A 14,762-nucleotide genomic window follows, 5' to 3' on the forward strand; every position below is an offset into this window, starting at 1 on the left:
CTCAGAATGAAGTTACGGTTGGGCCACCCAGCCTCCTCCACAAATACCCTTCCTTAAGTGTGGCCTCCGCTGCCCTACCCCACCGGCCCAGAGTCAGGCCAGCCCCACGGGCACTCGCCACCGACCTGAGCCTCACCAGGGTTGTCAGAGGATTCAGTCAGCCGTCAGTACATCAAATGCCACACCGGAGGTAGTAGGTGCTCACGAAACTTCCTGCCCTTTGCTGACAGGGCTAAATCCCAGTCAGGAGCCAGCTGGGCACTCCCTCCTTCTCTCCCTCCCCATCCCCCATCCTACTCCAAACTCAGGGTCCTAGAAAGAACACTGCCCGGAAAGTCAGGAGGCCTCTTGAGCAAGTTACTTGGTGTCTCTGAGTCTCGGTTTTTTCACCTCGGTTCTCCATGAGAACAGCCCGCCTCCGTCACGGAGGGATCATAAGCTCACGAAAATCACGGAGATGGAAAAGCTCTGACGATTATGAATATGGACAGATGCCAGGGCTTCTCATAACATAACCTCTCAACACTGGGCAGGTGGACAGACAGACGGATGGCTGGGTCCTGATGTGGGTGGGTGCGCGGGCACCTGGTTGGGGGACAGAGCTTGAGTTCTAAGTGGGCACTGTGAGGGCTCTGAGGCTCCCCTCCCCTGCGAAAGCCGGGGCTGCTCTCCCTTACACTAAACAGCTTCTTTTCACATGTGTGCCCTCCTTGAGAGCCGCCCCACACGAGGAGCCTTGTCCCCGAAAAACCAGACTCCCCAGAATCCTGCCACTCCAGTTCTTATGGGACTCAGAGCTACCAGGACCTCCCTCCCTCCCAAAAATGGGCCCAGGAGCTTGGTGGGAGCAGGACCCACATCTGTCCAGTCACTGAGGGATCCCCATGCCCAGCCCAGGCGCTGGAAGGTGCTGGTCAGTCTTGTCTTAGTGCAGGAATGGCTGCCGAGGCAGGAGGCAACGTGGGGAGCCAACTCACTGGGCACACGGTTGATGGCTTTGAGGGGCCTCAGGACGCGCACGGTGCGGATGGCCGACAGGTTGATGTTCTGGAGGTCCAGGGAGTACTCCACCATCCTGCAGAGAAAGGGGGACAGTGAGGGATGGTGCGGGAGCGACACGGCCTCGGACCAGGCCACAGCCATCTAGCCACCCACGCTCGTCCATCCGCGCCCATAGCTGCCTGGGGGAGAGAGGAAGGAACAGGGTCAGGATCCCGGCTGCGGCCCAGCACTTGCCGAGTGGCTCTTGCCCGTGCTTGTGCTTCCCCAGCAGCCTCTGAAGCAGGGAAGGCTAGCAGGGGAGAACCAAGGCGGGGGTGGGGGGCGGCTGACCCCAGGCAGTGACCAGAAGGCAAAATCACAGCCGCAGTGTCAGGTCCTGGCTGCTGGCAGAGGCCTAGAGCCGGGCCCCCAGTCCTTACATCTCCCCCGGCCCCCAGGTTCCCAGTAAGCCTGGCTTCGATGCCCAAAGTCACAGACGAGGAGAGGAGCCAGACAGAGGTGACATCGTATGTCCCAGGTCGCCCAGCCAGGGTCACAGCACATCTGCCCCTCCCTGTCTGCTCTCCAGTCCTCTGAGCCCAACCACAGGCTCCCAGCAGTCCAGGTGTCACCTCCGGGGATGCGACAGGCACGCCGTACTTGGCTTGCAGGAAAAGTCCATGCTCTCCCAGGCACACTCTCCGCAAGGCGCCCAGGCTCCGGCCTCATGGGCTCAGTGCATCGGCCACACCAGGCCTCTGCACCCTCTGTCCCTTCCGCCTGGGATGCTCTATCTCATCTGTCCACTGAAACCTTTCTCATGCTTTAAGGATGAGGTGATGCCCCTTAGAGTCCTGGAAGTTTTTCCACACCAGAGTCTGCAATGAACCAAGCCAGTATGGGGGCTACAGACCCAAGAAGGACTCAGAGCTGGCCCCAGCGCTCAGGAGTAGCCACTCCAGCCAGGGAAAGACCCAAAGGCAGAGATGACACTGGAGCCCTTACTGCTCCTCCAGGACTTCAACCAAGAAGTCCACCCTCCCTCACCACATGCAACTGGCCCTGAAACACCTTGGAGGAATTTTGTCTCCTCCAGGAAGTCTTCCCAGATCTCCACTGCAGGCAGCTCTCTGGGGTCCCCTCTGTGGTTTCCCAGCTTCCATCAGATCCTGCTTGTCCTGCTCAGTTCCTACCTGTCCCTGCTCTCCCCCTACTAGGCCTACAGCCTCAGCCTGACCCAGGGTGCGGCTCAGCAGACCCTCCCACCCTCTCCCCCCCCAACCCCATCCTCCACCCTGGGGCTCCAGCGCGGGCCGCCAGCTCCACCTGTCACTACCATCAGCGGGGAAATGAAGGCTTTTCCCACACACCAGGCAAACCTGTCCAACTGTTGGGAAGCCACCAACCCCTCCCGCTGCTTGAAGAATAATTGAGTGAAAGCTTCTTTGCCTGAAATGCCTCCATCCATCCCCCAGCTTCCTGGGGCACAGGCTCCGGCTCCCATGCTCTCTCTTGCACGCAGAGTCACACACCTGCACACAACCGTCAGTACACGCACACACACTCACTCCTTGGACACCCTCATCCACACACACTCCTACCAGAGCCCATATTCAGAAGAGGGGGCGTGACCCAAAAAGTGACAGAGAATTAGAACAGAGAGATGGGGACCTGGAGGACCAAGGAGGGGAGGTAGAGGAGGAGGAGGGGGGAGAGGAGGGGGAGGAAAAGGAGGCTGAAGGGGGAGGGGGAGGGGAGGAAGAGGCAGAAGCGGGAGAAGGAAGGGGGGAGGAGGAGGAGAGAGGGGAGGTAGGGGCAGTGGCCAGGCAGAAAGGGTGCTGCAGGCTGAGGCCGGCCCAGGGGCAGTGGGTGGGGAGAGAGGGTGATGTGTGCCCGGGCACGGAGGGAGTGGAGCTCTCTGAGGATTCCGTGCGTGGGTGAGCCAACTGTCATTTTCATATTTTGTAGAAAGAGCTCTCCAGGCAGCCAGGGAGACGTGTGTGATGAAGGCACTGTGGGGGCGGCACACACGGGCACACAAACAGGCGCTCACACTGATTCGGGCACACGCACAGGCAGACACACACACACACACACACACACACCCCTGGGCTGGAGAGCGAGCTGGCCCGCTCCTCCCGCACGCCCCTCCCCCACCTGTCCTCTTCCTCCTGCCCTGGCTCCCTCCATCCTGTCAGCAGGGGCAGCACTACGCCCTGGACACAGCTGGGCTCCCCAGGCTGTGGGTGCTGGGGTGAGGGTGCCCAGCCTCTGCCAGACTGAACCCACAAGGATCCTTTGTTTCGGGAGCGCCAGGGCACACCTGCTGAGCTCTGGCAGGTGACAGCCCAGGATTTGTTCCCATCCCCACCAAGTCTCGAAGTCGCGCAATAAAAATAAATAGATGCCTCCCAGACTGAGGGCTAGACAGAAACAGCACACGGCGTCGGAGGGCCTGCTGCCTGCCACCAGTTCTCATTCCTTACCTGCGGTAACCCATTTGAGCGCCCCCCCCCATTCCTCCGAACCCACCACACCATTCCCCACGCTCCGCTGGGGGCTCCCCACTGCAGGCGCCCTCCGGCCAACCCTGCCTGACCCCTGGCCCTGCCTCACACTGCTCCAGGGGCTCCATGTCCCCCCAAGAAGAATCTGTGGGAGACTGCTTCTTGCTTCTTCAATAAGCAAGGCTGCCCACAGAGACCACGTCCCCAGCCCTGCCCTGGGACAGGCCGAGACCAAGATCTGGAAACATCTACAGATACCCGGGCTATTCGGGCCTCGGGGTGAGAAATCAGGCTCAAGCTCTCCCTCTGTGTTTCTCTAAAACAGGGAGGGGACCGGCGCCTGCGTTCTGAGTGAGCCACAGGGTGTAGATGAATGTTACCAAGACCCATGATTAGCCAGGGTCAAGAAGTTTTAGGATCTGAGCACCTCTCAGATCCCAAGCAGCTTGTGGGAAGCTGATCAGACTCATGCCCGTCTCTGAGGTGGACTGAAGCAGCCACATTGCCTGGCAGGCCCAGAGAGAGGCACTGCTCCAGCCTCTTCCCTTCCCCCTGACCCAACTCTCCAGGGCTTCAGTGTGGGAACACACCTTCACAATCTACTACCGAAATGTCCCTGAGACCTCATCACTTGCAGCCCTCAGGGGGTCCACTGAAAAGCTCCCAGGAGAAATTTCTTGGAGAATGTAGTGTTAGGAATCTTAGCTCTGAGCTTCCTGACAATCCAGTCCAGGAGGAAAGGTAATGAGTTACTGAGTTCTTAGCAAGAGAGATCCTTCCAGGAAATCCACTGGCCTAAACATTTCTGCCAGGTTCTATACCTCTCTTCTATGTTTCTACTTGGGGGTGTTATATTGCACCTACATCTCCTCTGGGGGAACCAGACAGGGTATAAACACATTCAGTGATAAAGAACACATAGTAAGTGAACAGTGAAGAATCCAGGAGTTCTCGTTCTTCTCTGAGGGGAAGAGGACAGAAAGGGGGATACTGGACAAGGATGGAGAAAGATGGGCAGAACATGTAACTAGAAGGGTGGAAATGCGGGTTTAAGTCTATCTCACAGGAACCATGATGTCTTGATGGTGACTCTGTGCACCAACTTGGGATAGTCTGCTCACAGCTCCCTGACCCCTGCCCTAGTCTGGTCACCATCCCTCTCTTCCGACAGGTACAGCAGCCTCCTGACTATTCTCCCGTCTCTTGCTTCCTCCCCCCAATCCCTTCTTCAATCAGCTAAAACCTCCTAAAATTCCAATCTAGCTGTATTGCTCCCTGACTTAAACTCTCAGTGGCTCCCCATTGTTCTCAAAACAAAGTCTAAGCCCCTCTCTGCTCTGGCTTATTCCACACTCTGTTCATACTTCCTGTCTAGCATGGGTTCCCCCAGAGCAGACCCTGAGCCAAGAGCTCTGGAGGTGATCCCAAGGAGTGTGGCAAGGGAGGGAAGGAAACAGAGAAAAGCCAATGAGGGGCTGTTCGTGAGCGGGTCACTGGCGTGGACAATGGGGGCACAATCGGGATGCTCTGAGAGACTGTGTGGAGTGAGCCTCAGAATGGGACCAGAGGGGGTCAGGGCTGGCCAGCCACCCCTCCCTCTGAGACATACCCCCACACCAACCCCACACAGCATACAGTAGGCACTCAGGGATCTGCTTTGCATGAATAGCACATGTGATGAAAGAAGCTACTTCCCTCCACACCCTGGATGACAGCTAGGGAGACACCCCCCCTTCCAAAAAAGAGAGGGTGAAGAGGGGTCACTCTATGGGTAAATAACCACTGGGCTGACTTCCCTCGGGCCCCAAGTAAGACATCACTTACGGGAGTGAGAAATTAATTCCTAATTACACAGTTACTTTATCACACAGTTTTCGGTGCCAGAAGTCTAAAAAAAAAAATCAACAAAAACCCCCACTACCTCCTGCCAGCTCCCAAGCACCTAATTAGGTAAGTAATTTTGCTTTAAAGCGAACACTTCTGTCCTGACATCACCCCAGGAGGAGAGTAGTTGAACCCAGTTCCAGGGCTCTCCTTGAGGAGAGGGGCTCAGGTGCAGGAGTGGGCTGGGAGAGAGACCCCGGGGCCTTCAGGGCACAGCCCTACCTATTCCTGCTGAGAGGCCTTCCTCCCCCACCCCTGGATCCCCTGGCTCCCAAGAGAGCCCTAGAGGCCCAGGCCGGGTCACATGGTGGACACCAACCCCCAGCCACCGTGACTAGTTCAGGATGGGCATGAGACCCCATGGGTCCCATGGGCCATGAGGGGCAGCCCGGCTGCTGAGCTGGGGTGACAGGGAAGAGGGCTTTCCCTGGCTAAGCTACCGCCTGGAAACCCTTAGGCACTAACAGCCATCTTGCCTCCATGGTGGCCTAAGAATTCTGCCAACTCAAAAGAAGGCTGAGTCCAGAGCTGGAGAGAAGCAGGAGCCTGGCCATATGGTTCGAGCACTCCCTCCATCCAAATCCCAGACCTGCCCTCTGCTTTCTCCAGTTGTGAGCCAATACAGTCCCTCTGAGGCTTGGGCCGCACTTGCCTTTGGTTTCTCCCACTGACTCAAGGGTCCTGGCTGGTTCACAAGGGTTTCCTGAGCACTATGTGCCGGGCACTTGACACACCTTCCCGTTGAGGGACTTCTGGACCCCACTGCCAGATTTGGAAGCTGAGACTCAGAAAGAGGCCAGATCACACAGCCAGGGAGCGTGGGGTTCGGGAGCTCTGTGCAGCCCGCCCCCCTCCTCATCAGGCATCAGGCCAGCCGCCTTCTGGCTCCCAAGCACCCCCGCCTCAGCTGGCCAGGTAGCCAGGAAACCCCCCCCCCACACACGGCAGTGCCTAGAATCAGGCAAGCACCCCTGGGGGAAGTTTACCCTGGTGGTTAGAGCATGGAGCCCGGATCCCAACCCCAGCATACCATGTGGCCCTGGGCAAGTCACTGAACTGACCTCCCATGGCTATGGGGAAAATGCTATGGGCTCCTACATAGAGTCAGTGCTTAGAACAGGGCCTGGCCTCGGGGTGCCTGGGTGGCTCAGTCAGTTGAGCATCAGACTCTTGATATCAGCTCAGGTCATGATCTCAGGTTCCTGAGATCAAGGCCTGCATCGGGCTCCTGGTCAGCGGGGTGTCTGCTTGAGTTTCTCTCCCTCTTTCTCTCTGCCCCTCCACCCACTTGCACACACTCTCACTCTCACACTCTCTCTCACAGGTGTGCGTGTGCACTCTCTCTCTCAAATAAATAAATCTTAAAAAAAAAAAAAAAAAAAAAAAAAAGAACAGGGCCTGGCCCAAGGAGGAGCCAAAGAAGCGCTGACAGTTCCTTTGTGGGGGCCTCATTCCCTGCCTCAGCCCACACCTGCCCACGAATCGCAGGTGCCTGCCTGCACTCCTCCCTGAGTCCCACCTCCTGCCTGAGAAAGCCCAGCAGGAAGGGCCTCCAGAAGCTCTGACGTGACCCCAGCACCGTCTGCCACGTGCCCTGCCTTCCAGGAGCGCGTGCACACCCCACATTCCCACAGTGCCCTGGGCTTTTTCCAGGATACCTGCCTTTGCACCTGCCCGACCTACCCGGGGGCCCCAGAAAGGCCCAGGGCCCACCCCTGAACTAAGCTCGCCTGCCCTGTGTCCCGCTGTCCTCTAGGAGGGCACCTCTGGCTCTGACATGTGCTCTGTCATGTCCCAGTTCCCCAGGGCAGGGCCTGGCTCAGAGTCCCAGCTAGGTCCCAGGTGTCCCAGCCCAGGACGGACTCTCCATGCCAACTTGTCAAACACAGAACTTGAGGGACAAGAACAGGAAAAAAAAAAAAAAAAAAGCCTGGAGCTGACAAGAAGCAACATAAAATGACTGAGATTTAACATCTTTCCAGGAAATACCCCTCCCAGGAGATGATTTCTGTGTGTTGCTGATAAAAATAGGGTGTTTCCTCAATCTTTGCAAGGGGCCCACGGGGGCTTTCTTAAAATGTAATTTAAGATGTAGCTAATGGAAAGGAAGCTGAGATGCTGGAAATGGCAGATCATCTGTCAGGAGGCAGCCCTGTGATGACTCAGGCATGCTCCAGCGGGTGACTAGACCACCAGCCCACATCGCTACCCCGCATTTAGCGCATAGTAGGTGTGCAACTGAGGGAGGTTAGGAGGGAGGAAATAATGGAAAGAGAGAATTAGGGAGCAATCACATTAACCCTTGACCTTGGCCAGCACTTTCTGGTTTACAGGTCACTTCCATCCAGACACCCTCACACAAATCCTATGAAACCAGAAAACAGGGATTCTGAAACCAACTTGGGCCAAGTTCAGAGTCAGGGAAAGTTCTGGGGCCTCAAAGTCCAAGGAAAGGCTGCATACACAAACCCCAGGCAGGTGGGACCCAGGGTACCACAGCAGCAGGAGAGCCACACCTTCTCCACACAAGCCTCCGCTCGGACGACAATACTCCAGTGACTTCATCTCTAGGTACAGCTGCCACACAAATACAGGAGTCCCAGGTAAATCAGAATTTCAGATAAACAATAAGACGTCATTTTTATGTATAGGTCCCAAATATGCCTCCCGATGTCTGCTTCATGAAATTTTGCACGTTACACTAGCCTCCTCTGGGTATGACCAGTGGACACAGCTGCTGGGAGCCAGACAGACACTCTGGGCTCTACCAGACTTTAGGGGGTAAATGTCCCTCTCGGAGGACTCAGCCGGCAGCTCTCTGAGGGCTGGTAAAGTTGCCCAGGTCCTCAGGGGCAGGTGGACTGGAATATTTTGGCCTCTGAAAAGGTAAAACCCTTCGTGTTGTGAGTCAGCATGGGCTCTGGGCCAGCCCTATGTGAGCACATCCCAGATCTGGGCCCTATAAGCTGTGTGACCTGGGGCAGGTTGCTGCTCTCTCTGAACCTCCATTTCCAAACGTGCAACATGGCATTAAGCACCCCCTCTCCCAAGTTCTCGGGATTGTGAGGACGTAAGGGAGCGCAACGCCGTCAGTAAACACCACTTCTGGTAAACTTGCTGATTTCTGCCTACCCGGAGCTCCCTTCCCAGCTCTCGGGCGAACAGTCCTGGCATTCTGCGAAGTCTATGCTTCCCACTCTCAGGCCACGTGGCATGGGTGGGGCCCGGACTGGCGATCACCAATCAGAGCACAGCCTCATCCCAACCGCAGTGATTGGTTCAGGAATGAGCACATGACCCACGCCGGCCAATCCAAGTCAAGGAAGCTACGGTCCGCACTCCTCGGAGGGATTGTGAAAGGGAAGGGCCCCTTCCAGTGAGTCCAAGAGAGGGCTCTGAGGCCCGGGGCTGCCCTCTGCCACCCGCACCCCCCGGCAGGAAAGCTGCCGGGATGTATGTCAGCACAGAGCAAGGAGCAGAGCTGTAAGATGGAAGGGCACAGTGTCTAGTGATCTCTTCCAGGATTCCGGATCAAATGGGCCCTGAAACCAGAGACCTCGCGGCTTTCAGGAAAGGAAATGATAAACTCCCCTAAACCAGGATCGGCAGGTTCCTTTCCCGTTTTAACCAAGAGAGGCCTTCCGGATTCATGGTTGACTGGTGTCGGCTTGTCAGCCTGTGGCCTGAGAATCTCCGGCGACTTACCCCTCAGCCCGCATAGCGTGTAGCATCTTGTTTCCATGGAAACAAACCCGAGTGGTTATCATTGCTCTCATCCACTCTACTCCACAGCAAATGAGAAAAACATCCATCCCAAGGTTCCCACTGGAATCTTCCCAGGTCCACACCCACCCAACGCCAGTTCAGCTTAAAAGAAAGTGGCTCCACACATGGGTGGCTCAGTCGGTTAAGCACCTGCCTTGGGCCCAGTTCATGATCCCAGGGTCCTGGAACTGAGCCCGGCGCTGGGCTCCCTGCTCAGCCGGAAGTCTGCTTCTCCCTCTCCCTCTGACCCTCCCCCCTGCTCATAGTCCCGCTCCCATGCTCTCTCTCACTCTCAAATGAATTAAAAAAAAAAAAAAAAAAAATCTTGTTAGGAAGGAAGGGAGGGGAGGAGGGATGGACAGAGGGAGGGAAGAGAAGAAAGGAAAGGAAGAAAATGGCTCCAGATACCCTCTCCTGCAGCTCCACAGTGCCTGGTCACAACAGATTCCAAGCAAACAAGTCATGGAGACTCCCCCTCCATGCTGGCCCAGAGCCAAGCTCTGGGGACTCTGGGATGTTGAGTCAGCCTCAGCCCTGCCCTCAGAGCCCCAGTGCTTGGAGCAGACAGACCTGTAGAGCCCAGGATAAATCAGGATGTAAAGACAGGAAGATCAGGAGGGTGCCCAGGTCTTGTTGACATAAGGAGTGCTTCCCTGACTCACAGATGATGCATACAGAGTCATGCTGGAGGGAGGCCAGCTCCAAAGGCTCCTGGAAACAGCCACAATGATGACACTCTGACTCCCATAACCGCAGCCCAGTCTGTGAGCAGGGACAGGCCTCTGCACAGCCTGGATGGCTTGAATTTGACTTTAGACTTCTCAACAGATCACACATCTTGCCCTGTCAGCCCAGGCAGAGCTCCGGAGGCTCCAGTGAGGCTTGGTAACATGACAGGGCCTCAGCTTTGGCCAAGAGCAGACAGAGAAACTCAGGCCCTAGGAGAGGAATGTGGCACACGCTGAGAGTTGCCCACGTAATGTGCACTCTTCTTCCAATCCTGCCTGGCCCCAGGGAACAATTCTTGGCTGATGGAGCCAAATTCAATGATGTTTTCTATTTTGCTGGCTATCCCTGCAGCTAAACGTGGCCACAAGACCCAGTTCTGGCCAAGTGTGCTAGCACGGAGGAAAGATCTAGGAAAGAAAATGTCTTCCTGATCCAAGTGGACAGGCACGACTGGTACAGCCCTGTTTCCTTTCATCCTTCCCTCCTTCGAGGCAGGCACGAAGCCCACAGCTTCAGCAGTACCTTGTGACCATGAAAGGAAGGCCTGGAAAATCACAGACATTAGCCCCCACATCACAGAGCCATCATCAGCACGCATCGGCTTCAGAACTTCATGTTATGTTGGAAAAAACACCCCAGGATTTCCTCGAGCCACCGCTGATTGAGTCTTCTGTTACTTGCAGCCAAATGCTTCCCAGCAAGTTAAACAAAACCAGGACTCAACTCCAGCCTCTGGAGCCTCGCTCCCTGGGTTCACCTTCCAGCCCTTTCCCTTACCAGCCCGTGACCGTGGGCAGGTCTCTCCCTGCTACCGTGCCTCCTCTGTGAAATGCAACTCACCACGGTCCGTCCCTCGCAGAGGCAGTCTGAAGATGAAACCAGCAAATGCCCAGCTTGGCCCCGCAGTGCGCACTCGGCAAACAGTAGATGTTCTTACTTTTTATCACACCCCAGATGGAGCCGAGGAAGATTCAATTCCCTTTGCTTTCTAAAGAACCACGGACGGGCACTTCGGACAAAAGGACCTCCCAGCAAGCAACTGCAGAGGGGACGTGCCTGCCTGCTCTTTTTAGAAAGCTCCAGTCTGGGGTTGAGGAATAATTCTTATTGACATTTTGTTTCCCCAGAGCCTGTAAAAGTCAGGATGGGCAAGCTGTTCCCTGTGTGTGCTCACTCGCGCCCGAAAAGAGGTTCCCAGGGTCTGATGGACACAGAGCAGCCCCTCCTTCTCGCTCCCCCGCTGAGGGGCTGAGTTACTGACATTACTGCTATCTGTGTTAATATTTTTAATGATGATAAGAAATTCCTAGCAGGGGTCCCCACAGTTCTGTTCATGAGGTACGTCTGCCTGTCACGATCTGTCATAATACTCAGATCCTGGCCCCAGACCAGAGACGGGGCCCTCCTCGCGCTTCTTCCCCAAAACTGGGAGTCGTCATCTCCACTGGAAGCTCTCCCGGTCAAGGGCATCTTGAGGGTCAAATGAGTGAGAGCACCTGCACTGGGGTCAGCCGGGTGTTTGGTTAAAATGCAAATTCCTAGGTCCTCCACACCCAGATCCCTGGGTCTGGATCCTTGGGGTGGGAGGCCCGGGAACCTGCATTTTAACATGGACCTCCCCCCCACCCAGAGATCCTGTTGCTCCTTGAACTTTGAGGAGCACTGAGAAGGGGGGCAAGGCTGTGCATGTGTCTGAGGAGTGGAGAGGTTGGTTGCCTATTCCTGGTCTGCTTGTGGTCATCCCTTAGCTTCGTCACTTTCCTACACCGAGGCCCTCTCTGGGATGCCATCACAGTTGAAAGTTTTCAAGAGCTTTCTGACTCAAGGCAGCTCCTGTTCCCTGCATTCATCCAAGACGGGGTCCTCACCAGCCGTGCCCTTGGCAAGACTCTGCCTCAGCCTCATTCTGGAAAGGTCCCTGCAGCCCAGTCCCCCAGCCCTGGTTCACCTAAGAAAATCATCACTGGAATTCCTGGGGAAGATTTTAACAGAAGTGCCCAGGCCCCTCCCCACAGATGACAATGGCCATTCAGGTTTTTGGTTGGGGGAGGAGGTAGAAGTACCAGCACAATGCACCGAGAGAGATAGAGACATAGAGACTTGAGATAGAGAATATCTCAAGTTCAACAGTAACGCCATTGACTATTTCATGACTTCCTAATAGACAAGAGCAGAAAAGTGTAGTTCAGATAAGATAGTGAGGTGGGTTCAAGCATAACCCATATTTACTGGAGGTTTGTCCAACACTGAAAGAGAGTCTCTAGCGAGGTGCCCCAAGGCTCGCTCTCCTGAGCAGATCAAGCACAGGAAGTAAGTGTAATGAGTGATTGAATCAGGACTCCAAGGGATCACTGTAAGAGAAGATTAATGGCAAAACACGCAAAGTTTGGTACTTGGGTTAAGAAAAGGTCAACTGTGTCTAGTTCCAGGGTAGGAGAGACCTGGCTTGGAACGTGAACACAAAGGGCGTGGCAGGGAGCACAGCCGCTCAACAGGTCACCACATGGCACGGGGACAAGGACAGCCCATTCTCTCTGCCCCGTGAGCTGTCATTGGGAGTTTGAGGACCTACCCCAGGCCAGGCACCGTGACAGCCTCAAATGAGCCCAGCAGATGAGGTGGCCTCGGCTGTCCTCTGACCAATGGTGGCAGGTGTTGGGGACATTCCATGTGAAGACAGGGAGGGGCGTCTGGGTGGCTCAGTCAGTTAAGAATCTGCCTTCAGCTCAGGTCATGATCTCAGGGCCCTGGGATTCGAGCCCTGCATTGGGCTCTTTGCCCAGAAGGGGGTCTGCTCCTCTCGCTCTCTCCCCCTCTCCCCCCCCCCCCCCTTGTTGTCCTCTTTTCCCCATTCTCTCCCAAAAAAAAAAAATCTTTAAAAAAAAAAAAAAAAAGGAAAGGAAAAGGAAAATGAGAGGGAGCCTCAAGGAGGAAAGAAACCGCCTTCCAAATTCTGAAGGATGTCGTGAGTCTGTCAGAGATGACCTCCCCTGCGGGTTCTGGGCCCCCTCTGCTATCAGGCCCCTGCCTCCCTCTCTGTCCCCATCTTTTAGCACCTGCCCACCCTCCCCAGGATCCTTAGGCTCCCAAATTCCCCTCACACGCCTTCCCCGAACAGCCCTGGGGGCCCTCTGCAGGCCGTCCCCCCTCCTTTAGACACTCTGCCCTCATCCTCTGCCCGTTCAGCTCTTATTCCCCGCTGGGGCCGCTCTTCTTCAGGGGGCATCCACCACCCCCCCCCCGTGTAAATCAGGTCCCTGTTCCACAACATCATGGTCCTCTGCACTTCCTTGCAACAGCCCTGAGCCCAATTTAGAATTTACTTAGCATCATATTCTCTGTTTTACATCTGTTTTCTAAGCCATGAGATCATAATGGCATCTGTCTTGTTCAACCCAAGGCCCGGCATGTAGTAGGTGCTCAATAAATACTGATTTTTTTAAACAAACAAGTGAATGAATGTTCCCAGCAGATGGGAGCTACAGGAAGACAAATTTGGCTCAGTGAAAGAATTTTCTAGCACATCGGGCTGTCCCCATTTGGTATCAGCTGCTAGGTGAGTTCCCCACAGCGACAGCATGCGAGCAGGGGCTGACTGGATGTGGAGGTGAAGGCTCTGACCTCGAAGGAACCTTCCAGCGTGGAGACTGTCTCCTCCACAGCTTGAAAAAGGAGCCAGTAATTTGGGGAAGGGGAGGAGCAGGAAGGAAGAAAACGTCCTTGGGATGTCAGGCCCGTTACTCAGGAAACCTAACATTTATAGCACCAAGCGGGGCTGCGACTGGGGAGCTGGGCTGTGGAGCCTCGGGTTGTGGCTTCCCATCCTGCCCTCCGCACCCACACCATCCCTAGGCACAAAGGACAAGGACGACCTTGAGAACAAGACCGGTCTGGGTCACCCACATGTGTTCATGACTCTAGGAAAAAAGTCTCCATTGAACCTCCCCCCAACCAGGACCAGCTATATAATTTGTGGAACCCAGTGCTAAATGTAAATGCAGGGCCCCCCTTCAAAATCTAGAAGGAATTTCAAAACGGTGACATAGCAGAGCATTAAACCCAGCATGCCCCCCCCCATGACTGCGCATGCGTGCAGCCCTTGCTCTACCTGCCCCCGACCCCGCCACCGACCCCACACCTGCCCAGCGGGATGCTGGCCTATGGACCCCACCCAAGGACTGAGAGAAGATACCAGAGACCTTGCCAGTCCTCACTCTGCTCAGCTTTCAGTGTTTTAATTGCGCAGAGGGGGGAACTCAGCAACAGAGACTCTTCAAGTCAAAAGGGCAAGATGGGGGTGCTCGTAGGAGGCACTGAGTGGAACTGGCAAAGCAAATGCCTTCCCCCAAGCAGGAGTCAAGAACAGTTATCCTAAAACCTGGAAGTAAGGCACAGGGAGGTCAGTATTTCTCACCGTGTCATTTAGGAGCACTACTTAACAGACCCAGCTAAAGATTACTTCACTATCAGGGGGAATATCCCTTGGTTTTGTTCACTATTGACTGTTAATTAAAGGTCTGGCTGCTGTGAAATCACATTAACCTGCAGTTTTGTAAGTGATTTCTGCACAACAGAAAAGATAACCCAAGTTATCGTTTTATGACCCTATAAGTCGTTAACCAGTTTTGATTCCAACCTAACTCTCTCATCCCCACATTATCTCTCCAGTGCCTGTTTTCCTAATTCTGCTAAATCACGTGCCTTTTAAGATTTGTGTGCAGGTCATTTTTTTTTTTTTTAACTCTTTGGGGATTATACTTTGACTTCAAGGTCAGGAAAGGACTGTTAAGAAGCCTACTTCATATCCATAAGATGAGAGTCGAATGAATATCACACCCATAAAACAAGAATGGGTCTGAGAAACCCAGGAACAAGAAATGATCTTGGGAATTAACA

The 14,762-nt window shown here is 55.0% G+C and overlaps 1 protein-coding gene across 3 annotated transcripts in view; it reads right to left on the bottom strand.

The window, feature by feature from the left end:
- The window catches only part of CACNA1I (calcium voltage-gated channel subunit alpha1 I), a 114,612-nt gene that overhangs the window by 65,551 nt on the left and 34,299 nt on the right, over positions 1-14,762 (bottom strand). For all 3 annotated transcript variants that reach the window (XM_059401966.1, XM_059401965.1, XM_059401964.1), the window contains one exon: positions 978-1,075. In XM_059401966.1, the coding sequence (XP_059257949.1) occupies positions 978-1,075 (98 nt within the window). The remainder of the gene's footprint in view (positions 1-977; positions 1,076-14,762) is intronic.

Source organism: Mustela nigripes, chromosome 6, assembly GCF_022355385.1.
Source record: "Mustela nigripes isolate SB6536 chromosome 6, MUSNIG.SB6536, whole genome shotgun sequence".
NCBI lineage: Eukaryota > Metazoa > Chordata > Mammalia > Carnivora > Mustelidae > Mustela > Mustela nigripes.